Source organism: Mixophyes fleayi, chromosome 5, assembly GCF_038048845.1.
Source record: "Mixophyes fleayi isolate aMixFle1 chromosome 5, aMixFle1.hap1, whole genome shotgun sequence".
Lineage (NCBI taxonomy): Eukaryota > Metazoa > Chordata > Amphibia > Anura > Limnodynastidae > Mixophyes > Mixophyes fleayi.
The window spans coordinates 252545988-252571623 of NC_134406.1; the positions used below are offsets into that span (position 1 = coordinate 252545988).

The 25636-nt window shown below is 41.3% G+C and overlaps 1 protein-coding gene across 1 annotated transcript in view; it reads left to right on the forward strand.

The window, feature by feature from the left end:
• Positions 1-3282: 3282 nt before the first annotated feature.
• Positions 3283-25636, forward strand: part of BAALC (BAALC binder of MAP3K1 and KLF4) — a 52583-nt gene continuing 30229 nt past the window's right edge. The window contains exon 1 of the mRNA XM_075213915.1: positions 3283-4134. Coding sequence (XP_075070016.1) covers positions 3942-4134 — 193 coding nt within the window. The 5' untranslated portion in view covers positions 3283-3941. The remainder of the gene's footprint in view (positions 4135-25636) is intronic.

Genomic DNA, 25636 nt, shown 5'->3' on the forward strand with positions numbered 1-25636 from the left:
TATTGTGTGTATGGGCTAGACACTAGGTCCCCCACAAGTAGACAGGGAATTTACGTTAGTTAGAGCCGGACAGGCTAGGGTATGTTTTGTTGTGTTCTTTATATTCACATTGACAGTTCAACATCCCTAACATTAGGTATAATGTAGAGCCTGGTGGAGAAGATTGTATACCGTCACTGTAAATGAGTATTGCAGATTACCTATTACAACCATCACATGCCTGGCAATTGGAGGTATCTGTGCAAGTTATAGCTGGTAATAGGGGGTATTTCTCTGCAGTATGTGGATTGCAATGGTTAGTTATCTCTCTCTACTACGGCCCATTGAGTAGAGCTAGGCAAAAAAGGAGTAAATTTGATTCTGGACAAATTATGTTCTAATGCAAGGGGTGCAAATTAGTTTATTATTTTGCACATAAAGAAAATACTGGCTGTTTTTGTCACACGAATACTATTAGCTTTATTTTTACACTGAAATGTAAAGTTGCTCTAGGACAAGCCCTATCCCAACTATAAATCTGTCCCCATAATCTAAATTTACCTCCCCCTCCAATGCAACATGGTTTTGACAAGGTGCAAAGTTACTCCTTTATTTTGCTTTGCTCCCCTTAATAACTCAGGCCCTATATATCTATTAATGGGGCATGGTATATTTACAATAGATATCTGTTAATGGGAAATATTTCTCTACAATATGTGGCTGGTAAGGGAGGGTTTGATCAATAATAGATGGCATTTCTGTGCAATGTATGGCAGTCAATTGCTGAATAAGAAAATGGCAGTCATTTGCTGGGTAGGAGAATGGCATTAATTTGCTGGGTAGGAGAATGGCTGTGGTTTGTTGAGTAGAATGGCTGTGGTTCGTTGGGTAAGAGAATGGCTGTGGTTCGTTGGGTAAGAGAATGGCTGTGGTTCGTTGGGTAGGAGAATGGCTGTGGTTCGTTGGGTAAGAGAATGGCTGTTGTTCGTTGGGTAAGAGAATGACTGTGGTTCATTGGGTAAGAGAATGGCTGTGGTTTGTTGGGTAGGAGAATGGCTGTGGTTTGTTGGGTAAGAGAATGGCTGTGGTTTGTTGGGTAAGAGAATGGCTGTTGTTCGTTGGGTAAGAGAATGGCTGTGGTTCGTTGGGTAGGAGAATGGCTGTGGTTTGTTGGGTAGGAGAATGGCTGTGGTTTGTTGAGTAGAATGGCTGTGGTTCGTTGGGTAAGAGAATGGCTGTGGTTCGTTGGGTAAGAGAATGGCTGTGGTTCGTTGGGTAGGAGAATGGCTGCGGTTTGTTGGGTAAGAGAATGGCTGTGGTTCGTTGGGTAAGAGAATGGCTGTGGTTCGTTGGGTAAGAGAATGGCTGTGGTTCGTTGGGTAGGAGAATGGCTGTGGTTCATTGGGTAGGAGAATGGCTGTGGTTTGTTGGGTAGGAGAATGGCTGCGGTTTGTTGGGTAAGAGAATGGCTGTGGTTCGTTGGGTAAGAGAATGGCTGTGGTTCGTTGGGTAGGAGAATGGCTGTGGTTCGTTGGGTAAGAGAATGGCTGTTGTTCGTTGGGTAAGAGAATGGCTGTGGTTCATTGGGTAAGAGAATGGCTGTGGTTTGTTGGGTAGGAGAATGGCTGTGGTTTGTTGGGTAAGAGAATGGCTGTGGTTCGTTGGGTAAGAGAATGGCTGTTGTTCGTTGGGTAAGAGAATGGCTGTGGTTCGTTGGGTAGGAGAATGGCTGTGATTTGTTGGGTAGGAGAATGGCTGTGGTTTGTTGAGTAGAATGGCTGTGGTTCGTTGGGTAAGAGAATGGCTGTGGTTCGTTGGGTAAGAGAATGGCTGTGGTTCGTTGGGTAAGAGAATGGCTGTGGTTCGTTGGGTAGGAGAATGGCTGCGGTTTGTTGGGTAAGAGAATGGCTGTGGTTCGTTGGGTAAGAGAATGGCTGTGGTTCGTTGGGTAAGAGAATGGCTGTGGTTCGTTGGGTAGGAGAATGGCTGTGGTTCGTTGGGTAGGAGAATGGCTGTGGTTTGTTGGGTAGGAGAATGGCTGCGGTTTGTTGGGTAAGAGAATGGCTGTGGTTCGTTGGGTAAGAGAATGGCTGTGGTTCGTTGGGTAAGAGAATGGCTGTGGTTCGTTGGGTAAGAGAATGGCTGTGGTTCGTTGGGTAGGAGAATGGCTGCGGTTTGTTGGGTAAGAGAATGGCTGTGGTTTGTTGGGTAGGAGAATGGCTGCAATAGGACATATAAAGGCTCATAAAACTACCATTTAGCTATTTTTGTGCACCAAAGACACACTTGGCCTGATTCATTGAGGAAAGTAAAGCAAAACCATGTTGCATTGGAGGGGGAGCTAAATGTAAAATGTGGGAACAGATTTATAGTTGGGGTACAGCATGTCCTAGATAAACTTTTAATGTCAGTGTAAAAATAAAGCTATCAAGTATGTGTGTGCTACATTAAAAAAAAACAGCCAGTATTTTCCTTATGTGCAAAATAATCAACTAATTTGCCCCCCTTGCATTGTAACATGGTTTTGTCCAGAAGAAAACTTATTATTTTGTTTGCCTTACTTTCCTTAATGAATCAATCCCAGTTTGTTTATCTGGAAATGCTGTAGGTTCATGTCCATGCACATTCTGCACACACCAACACAGCTGACAAGTGCACCCATACAACTGGCATCTTTGCTGGTATCAGGTACTGAGTCTCCTGTGTACTGCTTCCATACCCTTCCAGTCAAAATGCGATTTGCATACAGTGCAACACAAATTGAAAACCATTACAGTGATTCATTTGTTCCAGAAACATTGTTGCCAAAGCAAGACGTGATCTGTATTTTTGTCTCGTGTGGCATAAATGGATACATTTTCTACGAACTAACCTGATGTATTTTGAATGCCTCCATGTATTTTAAACATATGCAACCGCAGCAATGACTTTGTCATCAATATGAAATATTCATAGGGGGCCCTACTCCAAGGAAGCTAAGTAACTACAAGATTACAGTATAATTTTGAACAACATATATCACATAAATGCTCAGAGATGGAGAACAATACAATCTGTTGCTGCTATGATGACATATTATCCAACTTTTTATAATCTGGAAAGGTCATATAGTAGCACTGACATAAAACAACATTTTGACACACTTATCGCGCCCCCTTATAATTGCATAGGTGATTAATGATTTATGCAAGGGGATTCCCTCCCCACCAAGTGAATCTTTTCCTAGCGCCGATCAATGAGGCTACACAAAAGGAGGGATATGCACCACACGTTCGCCAGCGGCTGTGAATGTGTAATGACGTTAGACCTACACACAATCGATGCTCTGCTAGATTTCAGTGGGAAGCTACAATCCACAAAACTCCACCTTCCTCGCTGTATGTCTCTGACACCAGCACAAAGAGCTACTGCAATCCTCACTCATCACCATCCAGAGTCTGCAATCAGGACTAGAGGCAGCGCGATCCTGGGCTCTCACAGACGTCAGCAGACCTCACTCTCATACATTAGGGGGGAGGCACTTATTATTTTTTGAGACTACTAAGGGCAGAGTTCATGCACCGAGTGCATTGAGTGGAGGAGCAGGAAGGAATATAGAAAACATAGCACAGGAGAGAAAGAGAGGAATGCAGTCAGAAATGGGAATACAATGGACTCCTTGGAAGAATGATCATACTTTATAGACATTGCCCCCCCACTCCACCTCTGCATCCTATCCTTACTTGCACACATAGGTCTTAACATGTGCCTCCCAGGATACCCTAGCCTGACTCATGAAAATAGTCTATGGACAGAGATCTGAGGTTACCAGGTCGTCAGCGAGGGTTGTACTGACCTCTCTGCATCTCAAGTACTTATTCTATTACTGCAATACTTGGCAGTGTTTGCAGTAGGTAGAGGGAGGTCGTCCTGCGTCTCCTTACCCAGGTTACGATATTTCAGCTACTGTCAGCCTGCAGACTATGGGCTGTGGAGGCAGCAGAGCTGATGCCATTGAACCTCGTTATTATGAGAGCTGGACTAGGGACACAGAGTCCACCTGGCTGACCAGCACTGACACTGAGGTCCACCCAGCAGGACTAGGACATCCCTGTCAGGATGACCACAGCTCAGCAGAACCTATTGTGAGGGACAAGAGAGGATCGGTTCATCCTGGTGAGACAAGTCACACATCATCATCATCATCATCATCATCATCATCACCCCCTCCAACACCAACCAGATACTGATTTACATTGTGTCTACTGTACATGTATCTCATTCTGAGTTACTGTTACCTAGCACCATTCAGGAACTTTAGCTGAGGGCATTTCTGTGATTTTGTCAGCTCATGTCTTTCCGAGGTCCTTATGCTCAGTGATCACTAAAATGTTCTGTGCTTGTTATCTATTTTATCTATATATATATGTATATATATATATATATATATATATATATATATATGTATATATATTAATATATATATATATATATACATATGTATATATATTTATATATACATATATATATATATATTAATATGTATATATATATATATATATATATATATATATATATTAATATGTTTTTATATATATATATATATATATATATATATATATATATTTAATAGATAGTAATTTACATATATATATATATATATATATATATATATTATATATATATATATATATATATATATATATATATATATATATATATATTTATTTTGCTGTGTACCTTTAAGCCTTTAACAAGGAGCAGGAATTAACATACTCTAGTCATCTCTTCTATAATCATACATATGTTGGGAAGTAGATGTGAGGTGAGGTGAACAGTTTCATTGTGAAGAACTGTAGCAATGCATTTTTACTAAGTCAAAATCAATGATTAAGATAATTATGTGTAGAATGTGATTTGTGTTGAGATAAAAAAAAAAAATCCCATGTTCTAATTTTTTTTTTGCTGTGTTCGTGTTTCATCTGTTGAGGCAGAATATTTCTAATAAAATTCTAATTGTTTTTGTTTTATCTGATTTTGACCAATGTAAATTAAAAAAAAACCTGCCCCTCCACTTCTTATTAGAAGACAATAAATAACATTAAGTTCTTGTAAAGCAGATGCTCTTAGTGGGTTTAATATTTGCAGGTATAGAGTTTGTTGTCTGGTAATCTGCATATATGTTTTACTTTGCTATATAATGTATTAATGCAATTTTTAATTATCCCAATGATTTGCCTTATAGGCAACGTAATAGAGTAAGCCACCAGAAACATTGCTCCAACAACTTTCAGTCACTATTGTATAATTATTTGTACTACATGTAAGGCAAGGTATTTTAACTTTAATTCTAATATCTAGACACAATATTTATTGCATTACATTTTTTTTTGCAAGAAGGTAGTTCTAATTATAACGTCATCTTAAAAATTAGTGGTCACAATAGAATCAATGGCTATTTGTTTTGTAAGCCCATCAATGCTTGAGTGTTTAAGGTGCCAAGAACTATTGTCCAAAAATAGGACGGATTTGTACATCACCATCACCATCTATTTAAATACCATATTTGTAAATTATAAGTATGCTATGCAATTAATTATGTCATACGGCATTTGATAAAAAAAAAAAAGAATTAAGTTGTACCTATTAAAACCCAGTTTGCCTATGGGGAGTTCATATTCTCTTATTCCTTTAAAGTTTCAAATAGTTGATTTTGTCCATTGTTTTGTATTGATTCCGTTTTTGTCCTATTTATACTGTATATTATTTATTTTAATAAAACTATCCCTATTAGTTTTTATTTTCAAACTGGCGGTATTACAAAACAGACTTTTGTACTGTGTATATTTCTTATAGTTTGGAAAGCAGGTTATTGTGATACAATACTGGCGTTTGTTTTGCTATTGCTCAGGAATGTGCGCTGTGAGAAATGCACTGTGTATCTGTATGATTCATATAAAAGCATGGCAGTCAGGAATAATTAACTAATTATTCCATTTGCTCATTGCATCTGGTCAGGGCAGAACAGAAGGGACATGTATTGTAGCTATTCAGAAGCAAAACTGGCTTAATATTTTCACTGGCAATCAAGTGTATGACAATGCATTAAAAAAAAAAATACCCAAAAATGTTCCCTCCTCTGGAAAGCAAAACTAGACTGGTCGAACATCTCTCTGTATTACCTCTGTATCATGGCTGCATGTCAGGTTTGTAGCATGTGCCGTGTGTTCCCATATGATATCCACACATTCAATCAAAAGCCATTACTAACCTGCTTTTTTGTAAGGACTTAGTTGAGGCAGTATATTATCCCGTAGCCATATGGGCTACTATTTCTCAGAATAAAGTGCTTGTAGCTAGAGATCGGTAAATCGAATTGGCTGAAGATTGGGCTAAATTTCAGTAATTCACTGCTGACAAATTCATTTGCAAATGATTCCTCATGTGCCAAAAAAACACCAAATGAATACCAACTGGAGAATGGGGCCAATCCTGGTGCATGGAATCTAAAGATGCCAATCAGCAAGCATCAAGAAATGTCACCGGTCTATAGCCTTATAAAAGGAGCTAACAGCTCATTCTCGTTGCACTAAGGCAGTGATTTCCAACGGATTCAGGAACCCCTAAGGGTACTTAAAGTAAATTTAAACTTGAAGTACCAGTAATGGCCGCACTATTGTTCTATTGTTCTAAGTGGATGGATCTACTTGTGATGTGTTTCCTGTCAGGTGACATATCAAGTCCAGTCAGGGAGCCAGGAAGGAAGGAGTTAGAATGATCAGAATGACCTGTCACCATCTGGAGAGCTATAGGTTGTCACAGAGTTTCTGTAGCTAGCAAGGTACTTGTAGTTCTACAGAATCTGGAGATATAAAACTTTGCTGTAGTAACATTAGAGTCTATTCTTCTTTGCAGCAATTTTAGATAGCTTTTGCTTAGCTTCGATCTGTGTGCACCTTTATTTGCATTTTGTTTAGGTGTCGGGACTGAAGGACTAATGTTGCACATAGAACCACAGTGTGTTTGTGGTGAAGCTCTGTGAAACATTTGGTAGTTTCCAGGGGGAAATAAAATCTGTAAGGGGTTCCAGTGTAAAGAACCACTGCACTAGGGAAAACATACAGTCACCTCCAACCGTCAAAATGGGCGCACAGAGGAAGGAGCACGCTCTCCCTGGTATGTCACATGACCTCACTGCGCTGTGCTGAGCTCACATGACACAGAAATCGTCTGCCCCATTCTGCCTTATTCTTTGCTTTATAAAATAACAGAGAATAAGATCTGGTGCAGCCTTTTGGGGGCCCGCAGGTCAAGGCTCTGCCAGGCCCATGGGTTACCTGTTGTCCACCCGAGATCTATATTGTCAGATTAGATTTAATTGTGGCACAATATATAATAATTGCATTGATGAATTCAAAATTAATATTGGCAAATTGTCTTGATACTGACACACATTGCCTCTTTACTTGAGATAACATGGTACATTCTTATGCCTGCCTACATAACCTTTTACTCCCTGTGGCTCTTTTCACATTGTCCTACTTAATTCCCAATTAAGTGATCCTTGGAAGGATCAAGTAATTTAAGATTAAACAAACCCACGCCTTATCAATTATGTAATTCAGCTCAGGTTAATTCTGTTGGGAAATTAGTGGGAAAAACTGGAGTTGAACAATAAGTCCTGGACAAAATAGGTAATGAAGACATGTATGAAATCAGCTTTTGTTAGGGGTCCCTGCATGCAATAGGCCAAATAATGTACACAGACCATCACTTATATCTCATATCTCCTCCTCTAATGCCTGAAACAGAACATTTACTCTCTACATTCCTCTAGGATCCATTGGTAGTCATAATTTCGATGGTGGATATGCCGCTGATTAACCTGTCGACACCAAAATGGTGACAGGGTAAATGTTGAAACATTTATGCTGTCTTATCACTGAAAATGTAGACTTTGGGCCTGATTCATTAAGGAAAGTAAGGCAAAAAAAATTAGTAACCTCGAACCTGGGAAAAACCATGTTGCATTGGAGGGGGAGGTAAATTTAAATGTGGAGACAGATTTATAGTTGGGGTACAGGGGCGCACGCACGGGAGGTTTCTAGGGGGTTTCAGGGGTTTCTAACGAAGTGCCCCACATAGCGGCACTGTATTGTATACAGCACCGCCGCTGACGCTTCTTTGACAGCGCCGCGCCTGCTGTATAGTACAGTGCTGCCGAAACGGAGCTGCTGCGAATGCGCATGCATTTGGGTGGGGGGAAACCCCCCCTAAAAATCCTGCGTGCGCCCCTGGGGTAGTGCATGTACTAGATCAAGCTATAAATTTTAGTGTACAAATAAAGCTATCAAGCATGTGTGTGCTACATGAAAAACAGCCAGTATTTAACTTATATGCAAAATAATAAACTAATTAGCACCCCTTGCATTGTAACATGGTTTTGTCCAGGAGGAAACCTACTTTTTTTTGCCTTACTTTCCTTAATGAATCAGGCTCATTATGTTTGTCGACAGTAGTAATGTCGACAGTCACAAAGCAATGCGGTGGCTATACAGTAGTAAAGTTTAACCCCCCCCAAAAAAAGACCACATTCATCATCATCATCATCATCATCATTTATTTATATAGCGCCACTAATTACACAGCGCTGTACAGAGAACTCATTCACATCAGTCCCTGCCCCATTGGAGCTTACAGTCTAAATTCCCTAATATAGACACACACTCACACAGACATAGACAGACAAACAGGGAGATAGACAGACAGGGAAACAGACAGACAGAGACTAGGGTAAATTTTTGATAGCAGCCAATTAACCTAGCAGTATGTTAAAACCCGCAAACCATTGGCGTACAAAGGGTTAAAAAAAAACAGAGCGCGCCCACCCCTCTCCAATCAGGTTAACCCTAGTGCTGCCAGTCTAGTGCTGGTACTAGCAAAATTAGTTGGAGAAAACCAGCACTAGGCTTTGCCAGCTGGGGTTGGTGGCACTATAGCATGGGAACCCGCAGCGTTGGGTCCCCCTGCCATAATGACAACCAGCCCCAGGATGGTCAGCATAGGGCTGGATTCCTAGGGAGAAGGCATCTGCAATAAAAATGCGCCCCCCACCCCCAGGGGTACACAGCGCTCTGAAAGCACCAGGACTCTTCCCATACCTCTGGGACTGTCGGTGCGGGGTAATTAAATTGTTTTTAATGTTTAAACACTATTTTGTGTTGATACACTACAGATCCCAGCAAGCCCCGCCTGCCATTAAGAGTCTAGGCATGCCAGTGCATGTAGTACTACAAGCACCAGCGTACCCATGGTTTCCAGGATATGCTGGCACTTGGGGAACCACAAGTGCCAGCATGCCCTACCACTCAGGACCCGCTGTGTTCTGTTGTGGGTCATCCCCAAATTTAAATATACCACACTCCTCGTTTTTCACAGCCTCAGCATACTTGCCGTCCCTTGTGGAACGTCTTGGAGACGACTGAATTTCGGGAAATGCTCCCGATGTCATCATGGACCTGCTGCATAAAGTTTCACCCATGGCTGTAAGAGGAATGGAGTAACCCAGGGGCTGCTCCATGCAGTCATTTTTCCCAGGGCACCGGCTATCGGGAGGGACACCTTTCACAAGGTGCTAGTGCAGCTTCAATGGAAGCAAGGAATATCATCATCATCATCATCATTTATTTATATAGCGCCACTAATTCCGAAGCACTGTACAGAGAACTCACTCACATCAGTCCCTGCCCCATTACTGCTTACAGTCTAAATTCCCTAACATACACACACACACAGACAGACACACAGACTAGGGTCAATGTGTTAGCAGCCAATTAACCTACCAGTATGTTTTTGGTGTGTGGGAGGAAACCCACGCAAACACGCAGAGAACATACATACTACCTAGGAACATACATACCTAAACTCCACACAGATAAGGCCATGGTCGGGAATTGAACTCATGACCTCAGTGCTGTAAGGCAGAAGTGCTAACCACTGAGCCACCGTGCAATATGTCGTTAATCTGTCTGTCCACTGCAGCAGGAAATAAATGTGGTGTTCGATAGTGTACCTGTCCAGCAGCCACCTTACTCCTAAGGCAACTGCCTCTTCTGCCTACAAAGTCACAGCCCTTCAGCGCTGGTGACAGAGGAGGTAATTGTGACACATACAGGCAGAAGGGAGGAGGAAAGTATCCATGAGTGAGGGATGGATGTTATACAGGTAGGGCTGTACATAGATATTACTGAGCCCTTTTTCTCCATCACTACAGTCACATTCAAACCCTGGCAATACCTTGTAACAAAATATTCAACACTATAACATATTAATACATCCTGTTTACTAGTATAGTATGACATAGCATTAACACTACGGTATGCTGAACTACTTATATATTCCTTTTGGTTTTATTAGCTGTTGAATCCCATTGCTCCATTGCTTTTATGCTCCAGCTTTACGCTGCCTTTTGCTGTTTTGCCTCCTGTACATCCTTTGTCCTGTTATGTTAGTTTTGCTATGTATACTCCATTCCTCCAATATACGGCGCTGCAGACCTGGGTAGCGCCCTATCAATAAATGATTATAATAATTGATGTTGGAATAAATCTTTATGCAGCCAGAACATGTTTTCCTCCAGGTCCTTAACCTACTAAACACAGCCGCAGTCTTCCTTTCTGTGCATTAAATGTGCATTAGGTAAAATGAATAACAAATTCTAATTTGTGATTATATTTTATACATAGTTCACGCGGGCAACATGTAGGCTCTTGCTGAGATTGGCATGCCCTTATGGGTCATTTCAATGAGAGCTTCTCAGCTCATCGCTGATCTCTGATTACAGTGTTCCTGGATGTGCTGACTGCTTCGATTGCTCCTGTAATATATTAACTGTAAAGGCTACAAACACTCTGATGTTTGTGGTGTGTTTTTATTGCATACTATATCGTAAAATGCATATCAACCCTATGGCATTTAATATGAGGTTTATATGTGTTTCACCCGGTTAGATGTGTTTACAAGCGTGTTCTATTCATGTTGTTTTAAACATGTCTCTGTGATTAAACAGGAAATTGTTATCTTGTTGAAGCCAACGCATGTGGAAACACATATGTAAACGATTTTCATTGCTTTGTACAATGTACATGTTTTCAACTTTGTTGATGCGTATCAGACACACTAAAATAGAACAATAAGGGTCAACTGCAAGCGAAACACACCTGAAAAACCAAAATGTATATTGTCTCATTATGTAGTTAATATCTTCACATTCATTTGCATGTGCTTATGTTTAGTGTCAGCCTGAATGTAGCTGAACAGATATTTATTTGTATTAGATGTGATACTAGGCACGCTGAATGATCTCTCTCTGCAAATATTTATTTTGCAGGTGTTTTTTCTGCAGTTGTTGGTAGTTTAGCTACTGTACTGTTTCTGTGTCAGTGTCTTTGTGTATCCTTTGCACCATGATGAATACTGTGTAAGCAGAATGGAAGCCTAGCTCACTCACCAGAATCCTAATGAAATTCCCTTTATTTCATCTGATGTCATGTGATACACAGAGAACTTTTCTCAAAAGCCCCAAGGCCTTGTATTGATGAAAAAAACAAACCTCTCCCATGCTTTCTTATTACCAGCAGTAATGAGATATAGATGTCAATGGAAAATTCGATTTTATATGAAGCCTGTTGGATACAGATTCTTTAAGATATCCTCATTATGTTTACCTGCTTTTATTTTAAAGGAAATTGGTGTTTCCATTTTGAATAACCATTTATTTACATCAGGTTTAGGACGCTTATGCATTGCTGTTGTGTTTGCATTAAAAAGCGCAAATGCAAATGACCTATGAAAACGCATATACACGCCATGTTTGATATGCAGTCCACATGCAGTATATCTGTGGTTGATATGTGCTGGACGCATTCACATGCGTTTGCACAATGCCTACAGAACGCAAGTGGCACATTGCTTTTCTCATTAATTTCAATGGTGGTTCCTGCATGTACGCTACATGTAGAAGCCCCATTGTAATGAATGGCCTATTGGAATGAATGGGAGAATATTTGTCTACTGCTGTAGTGAAATCCAGCCCCAGGATAGGCAACCTTAGCTGGTTCCCACTAGTAGCAGTAAAACTTACAACGTGGGGTCTCACTGTCATAGAAGAACCAAAGTGGATGGTCAGCAAAAAGTAGGAGTCTCTATGGAAATGGGGTTTGCAAAATACAGCATGACCCCTCACCCAGTCACTACCAACCCTACTCTGAAAGCCATTTGGATTTTTTCAGTACCCCTGGGCCTTGAGTACTGGGTTAATGAAAAATGTTGGGATTCTTGGAGTGGCATCTTTGCCACCTCAGTAGTTCTTGTACATAGTATGGAGTCCATTCCATTATACTAAACAGTAATAAAACATTATATAACACAGACACAATTGTTGAGTAAGCTTTTATTGAAAAGAAAAGCTCACCAAACCCTTGTACACTAATTTATTATTTTAATTTTTTTCGTATTCCAAGGCAATCTTCTTCTTGTAATCCAATGGAAATTCTTCATGTAATACATGAGGAAAAGTTGTAATCCTAAGGATCTTGTAATCTACGGGATTCATACTTAATATGTAATCCATGGCATCTTCTTTTAATCTACAGGAATTCTTTTTATAATCCAAAATAATTATTTTACTTCTAATCCAAAGGAAAAATCTAAAGGGATAAAATAAAAACCTAATATGAATTGAATTGACCGGGACTAGTTTTAAATGCTCAGTCAATCCCAATTGCTTTTCCACACAAGCTGTAATGTAATGTTTTGGTGATAAGGGGAATCCCGGGGATTCCCTGATTTGATCACACATAAATAGGGATTATTTGAATACTTATTAATATAGGTACAAATCAAATAAGCAATGTTGGGAAGCTCTATTAATTTCAATGGCCTATCCATTTCAGTTGAATTTTACAGGCAGTTCACTATTCCATTGAAATGATTGGGTCATTGGAAAGAATGGAACATTGAAATGAATAGGAAACATACAACACATCACTGGTTAAACTGTTTGTGTTAACCCTTAGTGGATACAATATACTCCCATAGAGATGTGGGGGTAAATGTATCACATTTATCCCGTGGACTTTTTCAAGCATGATAAACACATTGAAATGGAATAAGCAGCATCCACAAAAGCACACTGTAACGCAAATGCACACGGATGCAAGTATGAAAACAAATGGCAATGGACACATAGGTTTTATTTATCTACTGATTTCATTATTTTTTTTTGGGCAGACCTCTTTGATTTTTTTCTTTCTATTTCTTTACAGTCTTGTAGTGATAAATGAGGAATTATAGTTAAGGTCTAATCCATATCCTAACTGTGTTATTATATTCAAAAGAAAATATGAATTGTCATAGTTTTATCATATTCAGGGTTAAAATTTCTGAAGCAGTTACCATGTGGGTAATTTCTGTGGGCAGTAAAAAATAAAATAAAAAGAGTTATTTTGGTTTAATCGGCACCCTCTTTACATCAGACCCGCTGCTGGGGAGATGTCTTGGATCAGACTGTTGAAAAAAAAGAATTGTTGCATCTATCTGGTCTGTCTCCCAAATCACAGGATCTGGGTTGATAACTGATTATGCCACACAAGTACATGTCTCACACCAGCTTCCATCTGTCAAACCATTTCCATCGGCCATCCTGTCAATTAGGGTCCTGGGCAGACAGAAGTTTTAGGTTTATCAGTTAACGAAGCAATGTGGCTTAATGGTTTCCATATACGAAATAAAACCAGAGACTTACGTTTAAAAAAAAGACTTCAAGGCCTATTTTCTTCATATTTCATGATTTAGCAAATCTTGGTGCCAATTTAAGTTCAGGGACAAAAAATGTATAAGGTGTTGTGAATTCCAAATATTTGAGGCATACAGAACCTACAGTAATCACGCATCTTCCAGAATGAGACTTACTACTGTCACAAGCATATTTATATGTAATTCTGCACAACATGTTTATTGATAGGTGAATTAGGTCTCTGGGAGGTATCAGAGGAAATATAAGGAAGATAAAAATATGAAAAATATTTAGGACTATTTTTGAACAAACTATGATTCAAGCCCAGTGGGCATTCCCTCCCCATATTACTATGAGAGACCAGCCATTGGAACAGGTTATAAACCCATGTGTGATATTTGCAAATTGTCAACTCAGGGGATTCAATCAGGTTGAGGACTAATCATCTTATTCTGCCTTGTCCCTCGGCATACAGATTATACTGTGTAAGTGTTATATTTCTGTATTTTTATCCCTTTGTTTTGTATTTGTTCATGCATTATTTTGAATGTAATTTATTATGTTTTTTTTAAATTATATTCAATGCCCTGTACCTTTTTTATATTAAATCTAAAATGTATAAGTTTTGTCCTTGTTACTCTACAAATCGAGAAGACTTGCTTGTCCATGTTATCCCTGTGAATTCTGGTGTCTGAATTGGTAACCCTTTTGTCTAGCAAGGAGCATAGTGTGTGCCAGCGGGTACATTTACATAACAGAGTGTAGGGTCCTATTTCCCTAATACAATAGGTGGTGGCAAAGATTAGGTGTGGGGATGTGAGATGGCTGTTTTGGGGGTGGTTCAGCGAGATATGTAACCTGTGTGATATGTGAGTGTAAGATTGAATGCTGAAATGCTGTGTAACACCTTATAGTAAATATCTACGTGATAGGCACTGGCAACGTGCTTGTGACACCTGGCTTTTATCTTCAGCAGCAGGATAAATCTAGCCTCTCCTATTCTGTGTTTGGATGTAGTGTTAAATAGCTGCTTAAGGAACTTCCCTTTAGTGACATGATGTCCACAGGCATTTGCAACTTACTAATAGCCTAGAGTTTTGGATCCTTCCCAACATCACTAAAACAGTGTTTGAACCACAACTATCAAGAGCCCAGTATAGAGCCATGGTGTGTCCTGCTGGAGTCAGGAGAGAGAATTTGTAGGCTAAGACCTGAGACTAGTTGGAGACAGAGAGTCCAACTGTTTCATGAGAGCTGGTTTTCACCAGAGTATTAATGAGACTTACAAAGAGCATATCTGAAAGACCACAAGACTGTTTGCTACAAAGGAGTTGGCAGGTCTAGTTGCTCTTTTCTTAGACAGGGTCAAAGAAATGGGGTATTGCCCTAAAGGATTCTAAGTGAGTTGTTTTCTGTAAGATAGTTTAATTTTGCTTTGCCAGTACAGTTAATTAAAGCTAATTTATATTCCAAACTTGGTGGAGGCCTATGGTTTGCACCCAAAATCCTGTACTTGATTATAAGAAGCCTACTTTGTGGAAAACATTTCACAGTAGCATAGCATATAGCAAAAGCATTGATACAATTAACTAATAATGCTGAAGTGGGATTTGTCTCAGGACTGGACAAGGAGGACATTTTGGGACCTCTCGTCGAGCTGAAATTTACTTACAGATTTTGTAGCAGAATCATCTGTGGATTTATTCAAAATGATAACTAGAAAAATGTTGCTATCAGTTACATCAAGAAGGGCATTATGAAGCGAGAAAGCTTCAAGTGTCACGGAGAAGCACACAAAGTACTTTCTCAAATGAGGACGAGAAAGAGGACAGGCCTCAGCAAAAAATCAGACTAACTCGATCGGAAAGTGAGCCCATCCAGGTGAGCAGGGTTAGAGCCATAATGGTCCACATTAGGCAAACTGTCTGGATATAATTCAAACATTGATTTGTTTGTGGCCACTTCCTTACACTGGTCAAATTGGAAAAAGCTGACTACCCTTCAGTATGTCAGCCAGCTGCTAGAACAAGATGCTGTTAGTGGTTAGCACTTCTGCCTCACAGCACTAGGGTCATGAGTTTGATTCCCGACCATGGCCTTATCTGTGTGGAGTTTGTATGTTCTCCTTGTGTTTGCGTGGGTTTCCTCCGGGTGCTCCGGTTTCCTCCCACACTCCAAACACATACTGGTAGGTTAATTGGCTGCTATCAAAATTGACCCTAGTCTCTCCCTCTCTGTCTGTTTTCCTCTCTCTCTGTCTGTCTGTTTGTGAGTGTGTGTCTATATCAGGGAATTTAGACTGTAAGCTCCAATGGGTCAGGGACTGATGTGAATGAGTTCTCTGTACAGCGCTGCGGAATTAGTGGCGCTATATAAATAAATGGTGATCTGGTTCTGTCAGAAGAAAAATGTCATCGCTATTATTATCCTATCTTCTAGTGAGAAAAGCTACAGAAGGTTCCAGGCCAATGCTAGACTTAAAAAGACTGAGCACAAGGTCATACAAGGAAAGAAATTCAAAATTGAGTCCTTATTGATAATCATATAAACTATCAAGCCAGGGGATTGGTTGTTGTCCATCAACTTGAAAATTACATACCTATGTGTCATATGTTCGGGCCATCTAGGTTCATGTATCGCACCAGTAAGAAAGCAAGAAAGAGATAATAGCCTCTTTATTTTAACAAAGTGTACACTCAAAGTAAATGCAGCAGTGCTCCCCAAGGAGAAATGTGTCCCCCACCAACTATAACTAAATGTCAGTAAATTTACCAGTGTTGGTAAAAAACTACAACAAAGTCCCCAGCAGGTTACCTCCCAGCTCAACATCCTAACAAGCACAAACTCCCAGCATAAAGTCCACATTTGACAACCCAGGTGTTCTGATCCGTTAGATGGGTCAGTGTATCTTTCTGATCCCTTCCGCTCAGCTAACTCTCCTCCATCTTGGTGGGGCTCTAGGTATCAGTTTCCCTACCGATGTAGGCTCACCAATTCCCCAGAATCTGCGAGTGTCTCCCGATGGAATGATGACAAATCAGTCCTAGAGGTTCAGCACCCCGATCTGACTGAGCAAGTTCCTGGTTTAAATGATCTCCTCTGGCCAATATAGAGTACAGCTACTCAACGTCAGTCCAAGTCTTATCTTTACAAGATTCGCCAACAACAACCACCCTCCACTCCGGCTTTCCCTTTTTGTTCATCCCCCAAATCCCCCGATCCTTGCTCCCTCCCTTGGCCACCTTCCCGGGCCACAATCCATTTTCATTGGTGGTGGGTGGAATCTACGTGGTAACGGGTGGGGACAGAACATGACCTCAGCATCAGCCCCCCTGCTGTTCCCCTGCCATCAAGTCTGGTTTCGGACGTGCTGGGACAATGGTCAGTAAGTAGTCAGATCCCACCTGCTGATCTTAGATGTAGTCCTGACCTTTCTACACCTTTGTGATGTCACAGGGTCCCCAGTTGTTCCATGCTTCCTGTGGGCTGCCTTCCCCTCCCTCTCTGGTCACCAAAATGCTGGATCTGGCGACTGGGCAGCATTCAATAAATGTGGTAGTCCAATGTAGCATAATTGGTCCACTGATTGACAGATCGGATTGGCACAATATTTCCCTGATGGTGCCTGGTCTCGTCACAATACTTATTGATGAGGAGTATTTAAACCAAGTTCAATAAACATATAATGAAGGGAATTGTAGAGCAGCAAGACCTGTCCATATAGTAACAATGACCTCAGCACAGTGTCACTGGAATTGATTTTAAATTGATGATAACTGTAAAACGACCTTATGTATGTCCAAGACGTATCCAGTTTGCTTAAATATAATATGAAATCTTTCAGAAAACAAAGGTACTCCCACTGCTAAAAGTTATCTTATTAACTCATTCATTAAAACTTATGAGCCCAGCACTATTAGGCAGTATCTCTAACCACTGTGCAACATTGGTGCGTGGAAATGATGTTTGAGAGTCAGCGCATGTTCCTTCGCAGATTGGTCAGGGATTAAAATTGAGGAGGTGGATTGTTGTTAAATTGAGACCAAGTACTCCAGGTATTGTAAAAGGAGACAGATGGGTTTCTCAAACTATTGGTCATCATTTCCATGTGGTAGATATACCAGATTTTTTTTCCAGAGTGCAATGATAGTAGGAGGATTCTGATCTTTCCAAAGGCTAGCCATTAGGCAAGTGTCCAAACTCATAATGTGTTTGGTAAGCTTATCAAAATGTTTAGGCATGTCCAGGAACGGGAGAAGGTGTGGGGGGGGGGGTGCTTAGGGTGGAAGATAACGTCTGTAGCTAATAGGAATACACTAAGAGAGCGAAACTCTGACCAGAATCCCTGCAAGACCGGGCAGGACCACCAAATATGGAGGAAGGTGCCTGATTCCAACAAAAGAGAGATACATTGGGTTAAATTTTATGCATACTAAAGGCTACAGGCTATGGGATATGGGTAAAAAAACATTGATCAGTTTTAGGCTACCTTCCCTTTGCAGTTCTGCTAAAAAGTAAAGTATTACATTCCCTCTCCGTGGCACACACCTGAAATTTCTCATACATGATACAGATGGTCCCAATCTGAGGGCTACGTCCTGCTGTCCCTATTGGAAAAGCTTTGCCCCACAAAGTTGGGAGGCATGTTCCATTCACTGCTGGTGTGCATGGCAGAGCGGTGGTTAATGAGGGTAGATATGCGCACCAATGAATGGGTGTTTGGAAGGAAGGGGGGTAAGGGGCAGCCTAGAACTTCAAAAGCGCTAAGCATTCCTCTAAGCCTCCATTGCTATGAGGCCTTGTCCCACCCCAGCTGCTTCTTACCTTGGCAGGTGGGTGGCATTCCTGGCGCTTCAGACTGGCAGTGTGGCGCTTTACTATGGCGCTTGGCCAGCGTAACACTGTCATGTAGGAGCAGCAGCCAGCAGCTTCACATGTAAGGAGCTGCAGACTGCATCTCTTTCATGCCAGTGGCCAGTACTCCATGTGGGGGCATTAATATTACTGGATGAGTGACATTATGTCACTGACTCAGTGTTTTAGGTGCCTCCTAATCATTGGTGCCCTAGGCAGCCTTCTGAGTTCACCTAATGGTAGCACATGCCCTGGAGTCTCATATATGTCAAAAAGCTGAAAATACATAGTTACTGTGACCTCACTGGCCCTGCTCCTGTGTATGAACCCACACACTGTATTTCCGTACAGCAACTCTGCAAAGCTGTCACTCAAACCCCTCTTCCAGTGTAGTCAGAGAAGGAAATCTGTGCAGAGGAGTGAAAGAGATCATGAAGGACTTATTAAGTACAAGCACGCCAGTTATACCATGTTTATCATTGAATTCAGCTATACACAACTCTTGATAGTCATTTCAAAAACTGGATTTACTTACTTTTTAATTGCTATTCTGAGACACATATACTGTTTACAAGGGCAGCAATTAAAAATAGTAAATGCAGGATTTTGCTGCCGTTTTGTCAGTGCTAAGCCTTCAATTGCTGCCCTTGTAAACAGCACACAAAGATCCCACAGCCTGCAGCATTCACCACTGCTTTATTCATGTCTGCATTCCATGTGGAACACAAGACACGTGCTACAATGTGATAAATTGTAAGAGCACATAACATCCACAAACATAAAGAAGGTATAAACTTGATTTCCTGGTTACAATAGTCTGTTGTTCTAAAATAATGTTCTATGTGATACAGTAAGGATACAACTCCACTGACAATATTGGAGTTGAGTTAACATTTCACAAATTGGAGTCCGTGGATCTCTTTCTTATGAAACGCCTTTATTTGTGCACAACAACAAGGTACGTGCTTACATGCCGCTCAAGGGAGACTCCTCTGCAAACTAGTTTGGTTTGTGGGGAAGCAGAGAAGTCTCAAAAGTGTAATCACCACATCAAGGTCCAACCTCCTAACACGGTTTTGCTTCATCCTTTCAGCTTATTTCCTAAAATACTGCTCGGTTCAGCTTCACTCATGGCTTAAATTAATCACATGAGTGTGGGCACACTGGTGCTGTCGTTATTGCATGTGTTTTGAAGCTTCTTTTTTAAATTAAATTGCGTGGTGTCCGGCTACAAATGCACTTCTCTGCCAAAGTGCAACATGGAGTCACAAAATGGGTAATACTAATAGTAGAGTGTGAGACCCTTAGACCGATAACCCTGATCTGGAGCAAAGTTAAAGTCCTTAGGCAAAGCGAAAATAGCTGTGTGACCTTCAGCACATCAAGAAATGCCCATTAAAATATGTCAACCCTTCATCTAATTTCAGTAATTTTGCACCGCAAAACAAAATCTTTTTTTTTTATTTGGCACTGTTCTACAAATCATGGTGATGTGCCTATGCCATACTTAGGATAGAATTGGCCTAACTGCACCCAGCTCTTTCCATTGGTCATCCAACGATCCATGGGCATCAGTGCTAATCTGGGGGCACCTGTGTAAAACAAGGTGCACAGCATCCAGGGGCATCAAGAGGGTAAGGAAGTTCCATGAAAGCTGAAGAGCAGTAGGTTTTCTTTACCTGATTCTTGGGTATAACTACGGGTGTAGTGAGGGTGGTAGCTGCTAAGGGACCCTATATAACTGCCACCTATGCTGCTCCACTTCCTCTTTGATTAGTGTACAGGTAAGGCAGGTGAGGGGAGAGAAGGGAGGGAGAGCTGCCTTAGGATCCTTAGTCGTCTTTCAAAAGTTTGTGCTAGGGTCCCCAAGTTTCTAGTTTCACCACTGCTCTGGTTCCCTTCTATTAGTAACACAGCATCAAGTAAACAAATCCTTATCATGCTCCAATATCAATGTGGTCTAATTAGGTCAGTGGTCAGGGAACAGGGGTAAATTCCTGGGGGTAATGCTGCCGATTCACATGCTGTCAGTTGGATTGTAGACCCTTTTAAATGTGAAGTTGCTGTTGTACCAGAAGAGCCTCAAGGGTTGGCAGCGGCACTTCTTGAGCTTCGATGCAATAATGAAGCACGTATTGCATTTGAAAACAAAGCAGATCTGTCATATTTTTGGATGTCAACAGCTGCAAAGGCATCAAAATTGCACATGAGGAGGCAGTCAAAAAGTTGCTGCCTTTTGCAACAACCTACCTTTGCGAACAAGGATTTTCCACTCTAACAACATAAAAACAAACCAAAGAAATCAATTGGACGCTGAAGACTGTATCCAAATTGCTGTGACATCAAAATGCCCCAATATTGATGCTCTTGTATCAAAAATGAAGCAACATCATTTCTCCAAAACCTGAAGTTTTGAAGTTGAAGCTTTCAAAGAAATTTTGAATAGATTCAATAAAATTTTGAATTCCAATAATTAATGATAATATGATTTCCTTCCTTTCAAATCAAGGGGGTAACGTCGGCATATCTAAATATATTTGGGGGTAAAAGGTAAAAAAGTTCCCTGACCTCTGAATTAGGGCTTCCATCACTTTGTAATAAAATACTGGGTCACCCCAGTGACTCAAAGATTGCTCGGGCCACAAATACTTTCTTTTAGGTCCAAATAAATTAAAACCATTATAGCAACCTCTTGTCACATACCCTGGTAATTTGGGTTCATCGGGAGTTTCAATTATGGGAATAAATAACTATCCTCGGAAAACCGGGACACACGGGAGTCCTAGGGTTAATGTGTAGATTACAGGCTTCCAATGTCATTGGCAGCATCTAGATTATTTTAAATAGTTTTTCTTATCTGTCAAGAATGGAATGTTATCATCATCTTTTGATTTATTTTAAAATCGACATACTGTTGTTGTCACCAGTGAGAAAACTGCTCGTTACTAACTTGCCCTTTGTCAGGAATTCATCATATACATTAGTCACATAAGTGATATCATGTAGACAGGCCTGGGTTAAAGCAATTCTTGTGTCTGCGTGGGTGGGTGTAACAGAATTTCCATATCACTTTTTATTGACAAGGCAATGTAGATATAATAACTTGTATGTAATGTACAATAGAAAGCACTCCCAATCTACCAGTGAACCAAATAGGATATATCATTTGTTCTCCTGTAAAGGCTGTAGGATTAATTGATTGTCAATTTCAGATATTGCACTCAATAAATACAGGAGTTAGTCTCCACCCGTGAGATAGAGGTTGCAGTGGTTATATTTGCATCTGGGCCGATGTTCTGGGTGCCCCCGTGCAAGAACAAAATTTGTACCAAATCCCATGGAAAAAATTATAGCACCAACTTTCCCATTTTTGTGGGACTGTCCAGCAGGGGCGGATCTAGGCGATTGCTCTACCCGGGCGATTTTAGGGGGGGGGGGGGGGGCGATTTAGGGCCCGCCCCCTTTCTAATTTTTAAGGCTGCTGACGGCTGCACACTGTGCAGGTCTGTTCAGCATTGGCAGTGTGCTGTCCCGCTGCTCTGATTGTGTTTAAAACCTAATCAGAGCAGCCGGGCAGCACACTGTCAATGCTGAACGGACCTGCACAGTGTGCAGCCGTCAGCAGCAAGCCCCCCCTGGATCCGCCACTGCTGTCCAGACTTTCTATGACAAAAGGATGGCATGGTAACTGGGCTGTCTTTATTGCTATGTGTCACTTTGGTAATTTTAAATGTTTTAATTGATTGAAAATGCTCTTAAAAAAGTACCTCCTAATATTAGGTTCTTTGGAACTGGGAAATACCTCGATAGGGGGCATGACTGCATCATCATATGAGCTTGGTAGGTTCCTCTGGGGCGGGCCTAGCGCTTCTGAAACAGTTGGCCGCCCCAAACAAACATGTCTCTCTTCCCTTAAGAAAAAGTATGGAAAAGCTGCCTGTACCAGTGGAAGGTGTGCGCGGCACCACTTAAAAACAATTTGCAGTGCAGGACATACCTCACCAAAGTTCTCTGCAGTTGGGACAAAGGTTCTGACTTGTCAGAGCAGCGGGACAGTCCCCAACAGTCAGAACTATCTCCATCCCTCTTGATTCATTTACATATCTCCTCCTACAAGTCAGCAAGGAACAGCCTGCTCCTCCAATCAGAAGATGCAACATTGAACAACCCCTGCAAACACAGTCAGTTCTCTTTGGCCTGCTCTAACCAGTATAAGCGCATATTAGGTGCATGACATCACAAAACAACATTAACGCTGCAGGCCCGGAATTTTTCACTTTACTGAAATGACCATCAGTGTTTTTGTTATATAGAGAATTCACATTAAATTCTGAAGGGAACTTGTGGTTTCTGGTGTTCCCAAGAAGTGAAACCGCTGTGTAGAAAATGAAGACACATTATAACTGAATTGTTTTTTTTGTTTTTTTTATGAATTTTGTATTTTTATTCTGCATGTATAGCAGCCCACACGCTTTGACATTCATACAGTAGTGAAGTGGGGATGTTTTAATGCTATGGTGTCGATTACTTCAAACGATTTAGACTTGGTAAGCTATGAATAAATCTTTGGGAATCATTAATCATATGTCTCGGTTCATTAGCATTAAAGTTAATCTAACAGCATGTATATTGAGACAACTGTGATATATCCTGCCAATCCCTTTATACTAACCTGTAATTAAAAAAACTATTTGGCATGCTGACATTGAAAAATTAATTTGTCACGTGTAGTTGTAGGTTTAATTTCAGGGACAATTAAATATTCTATAAATCATGTTATGTATGAGTCTTGCTACTCCCGATGTATGAGACATGTTATTGAAGTTGTTGATTTATTATTTACTACTGAATTTATTGGTAAAGACAAGTAAATATTCAACAATTTTAGATGACAATAAGACCCAATGGAGCAGTGTTGCATTGAAGCGTAAGGCTGATTGATTTTACTTTGGACTAAGAAACCACTAAACAGCACCCACATATAATAATATTTGGAAATTAATTCTAAAAATTGTATATTTTTCTTTTTATTGAATAGTTATTGCATGATATTACGCTGCTACATTGTATGACTGATAATATATACAGAGAATTCTGAAAACAAGTATGTATTTGCAGCTGCTCAGTGATCATGTGATATAAGCAGACCTAATCGCATATTATTATTACCATTTATTTATATAGCGCCACTAATTCTGCAGCGCTGTACAGAGAACTCACTCACATCAGTCCCTGCCCTATTGGGGTTTACAGCCTAACTTCCCTAACACACACACACACACACACACACACACACACACACACACACACACACACACACACACAGAGACTAGGGTCAATTTGATAGCAGCCAATTAACCTACCAGTATGTTTTTGGAGTGTGGGAGGAAACCGGAGCACCCGGAGGAAACCCACGCAAACACAGGGAGAACATACAAACTCCTCACAGATAAGGCCATGGTTGGGAATCGAACTCATGACCCCTGTGTTGTAAGGTAGAAGTGCTAACCACTTAGTCACTGTGCTGCCCCAACACCTGTCCTTATTCAGTGTCAGCAGTAGAATGTGATTGAGTTGTTGGCTACCATATGCCATCCATGACACGGTGTGATGAATTGTGGGTTCTGATATACCATTGTTGTACTCATTACTGTCTGTTACTCTATATCAACTCCCATCAGCCTTCAGAACTGCCATTGTGTGGCTGATAGTTGAAGATTGGCCCTCATTCATAATACACCGACGCCACTGTCTTGTGTGAAAACCCAGGTCTGCTGTTTCTCATCTATTCATGCCCATATTGAAACCTTAATAAGTTTATAGTTCAAGGCACATTTTTTTCTCTCTCTGCGACTGGATTCTCTGTGCTGCTTGTCCCCTTCACAGTAACAAGGACTGCCAAGGCTACAGTTACTCCCTCCCTCGGTCCTCCTTCCTTATAGTTGCCAGATCCAGTAGAACAGTCACAACTTACTAATGTTAAGGTGGATACAGTGGCGGAACTAACATTGGTGCGGCAGGTGAAGTGCATCGGGGCCCATGGAGATAATGGGACCCGCTGCATGGCAGATGCAGAGGGTCAGGGGCCCTGGTTCCCTCCTCCCCGTCTCCCTGCTGTCACGGAATTGCAGATATGGCGGCTAACCGGTATTGGCGCAACTGAACAGGGAGGCGCGGAGTCTAACCTACCCCCAGTATTCACCAGGGACCACTGCAAGGGAGTTTGTACCGGTCGCTCTTCTCCAAGACAGTCACCGGTGTAGCAACAGTAGTAGACAGGCGTAATTAGGCAATCCAGGTCAGAACCAATCGAGAGGTGCAGTACAGTACACAGGGAGGAGCCAGAGAGAAGTCAGGTCAAGTCAAATAGTCAAACCAGTCGGGCAGCGAGGTACCAAAAGGAGACACAGGAGAATAGTAACAGGAAGCCGAGTCAGAACCGAAGAACAATGGATCAGAAGCGCTGGAGTAGGATTGAACCAATACTCTAGCACTAGACATGTGTCAGAGGCTGCTTTACATACCATAAGGTGAATCCTGATTGGGTTAGGGAGATTTTGGCAGTCAGACATGCTGACTGCCGACAGGTGAGAGGAGATAGCGTCCCGCCACTAGGCAACGGGATGTCGAGAAAGTGCAGGCGTCTGTCTCCTGCACCAAGTGTCAGTGCGGAGACGGCGTCTGACACCTGCACAGGGGCTCACAGCTCGCTAGTTCCACCTTTGGGTGGATGTTTAGTGTTTGAGCAAGTGGGTGGGGATCTGTCTTGCTGGATCCTTTCCTCAGGGACCTTACCATGACCTGGAGCCACCATTGCTCTACAGCTCACTAAAAGGAGTCAGTCCGTCCAGACCTCTTTAATACAACTGTATAGAAGATCTCCAGGGAGGACGACTGGATGGACTGAATCCTCCTGAGCTGCTGCCTTCCAGCAGGTTCTGGCTTTAGGAACCAGGAATACCCTGTGGGGAACGGACCCTCTCCCCCTATTTTTGTATGTGAGAAAGTAGATCAGAAAGAAGAATCTCC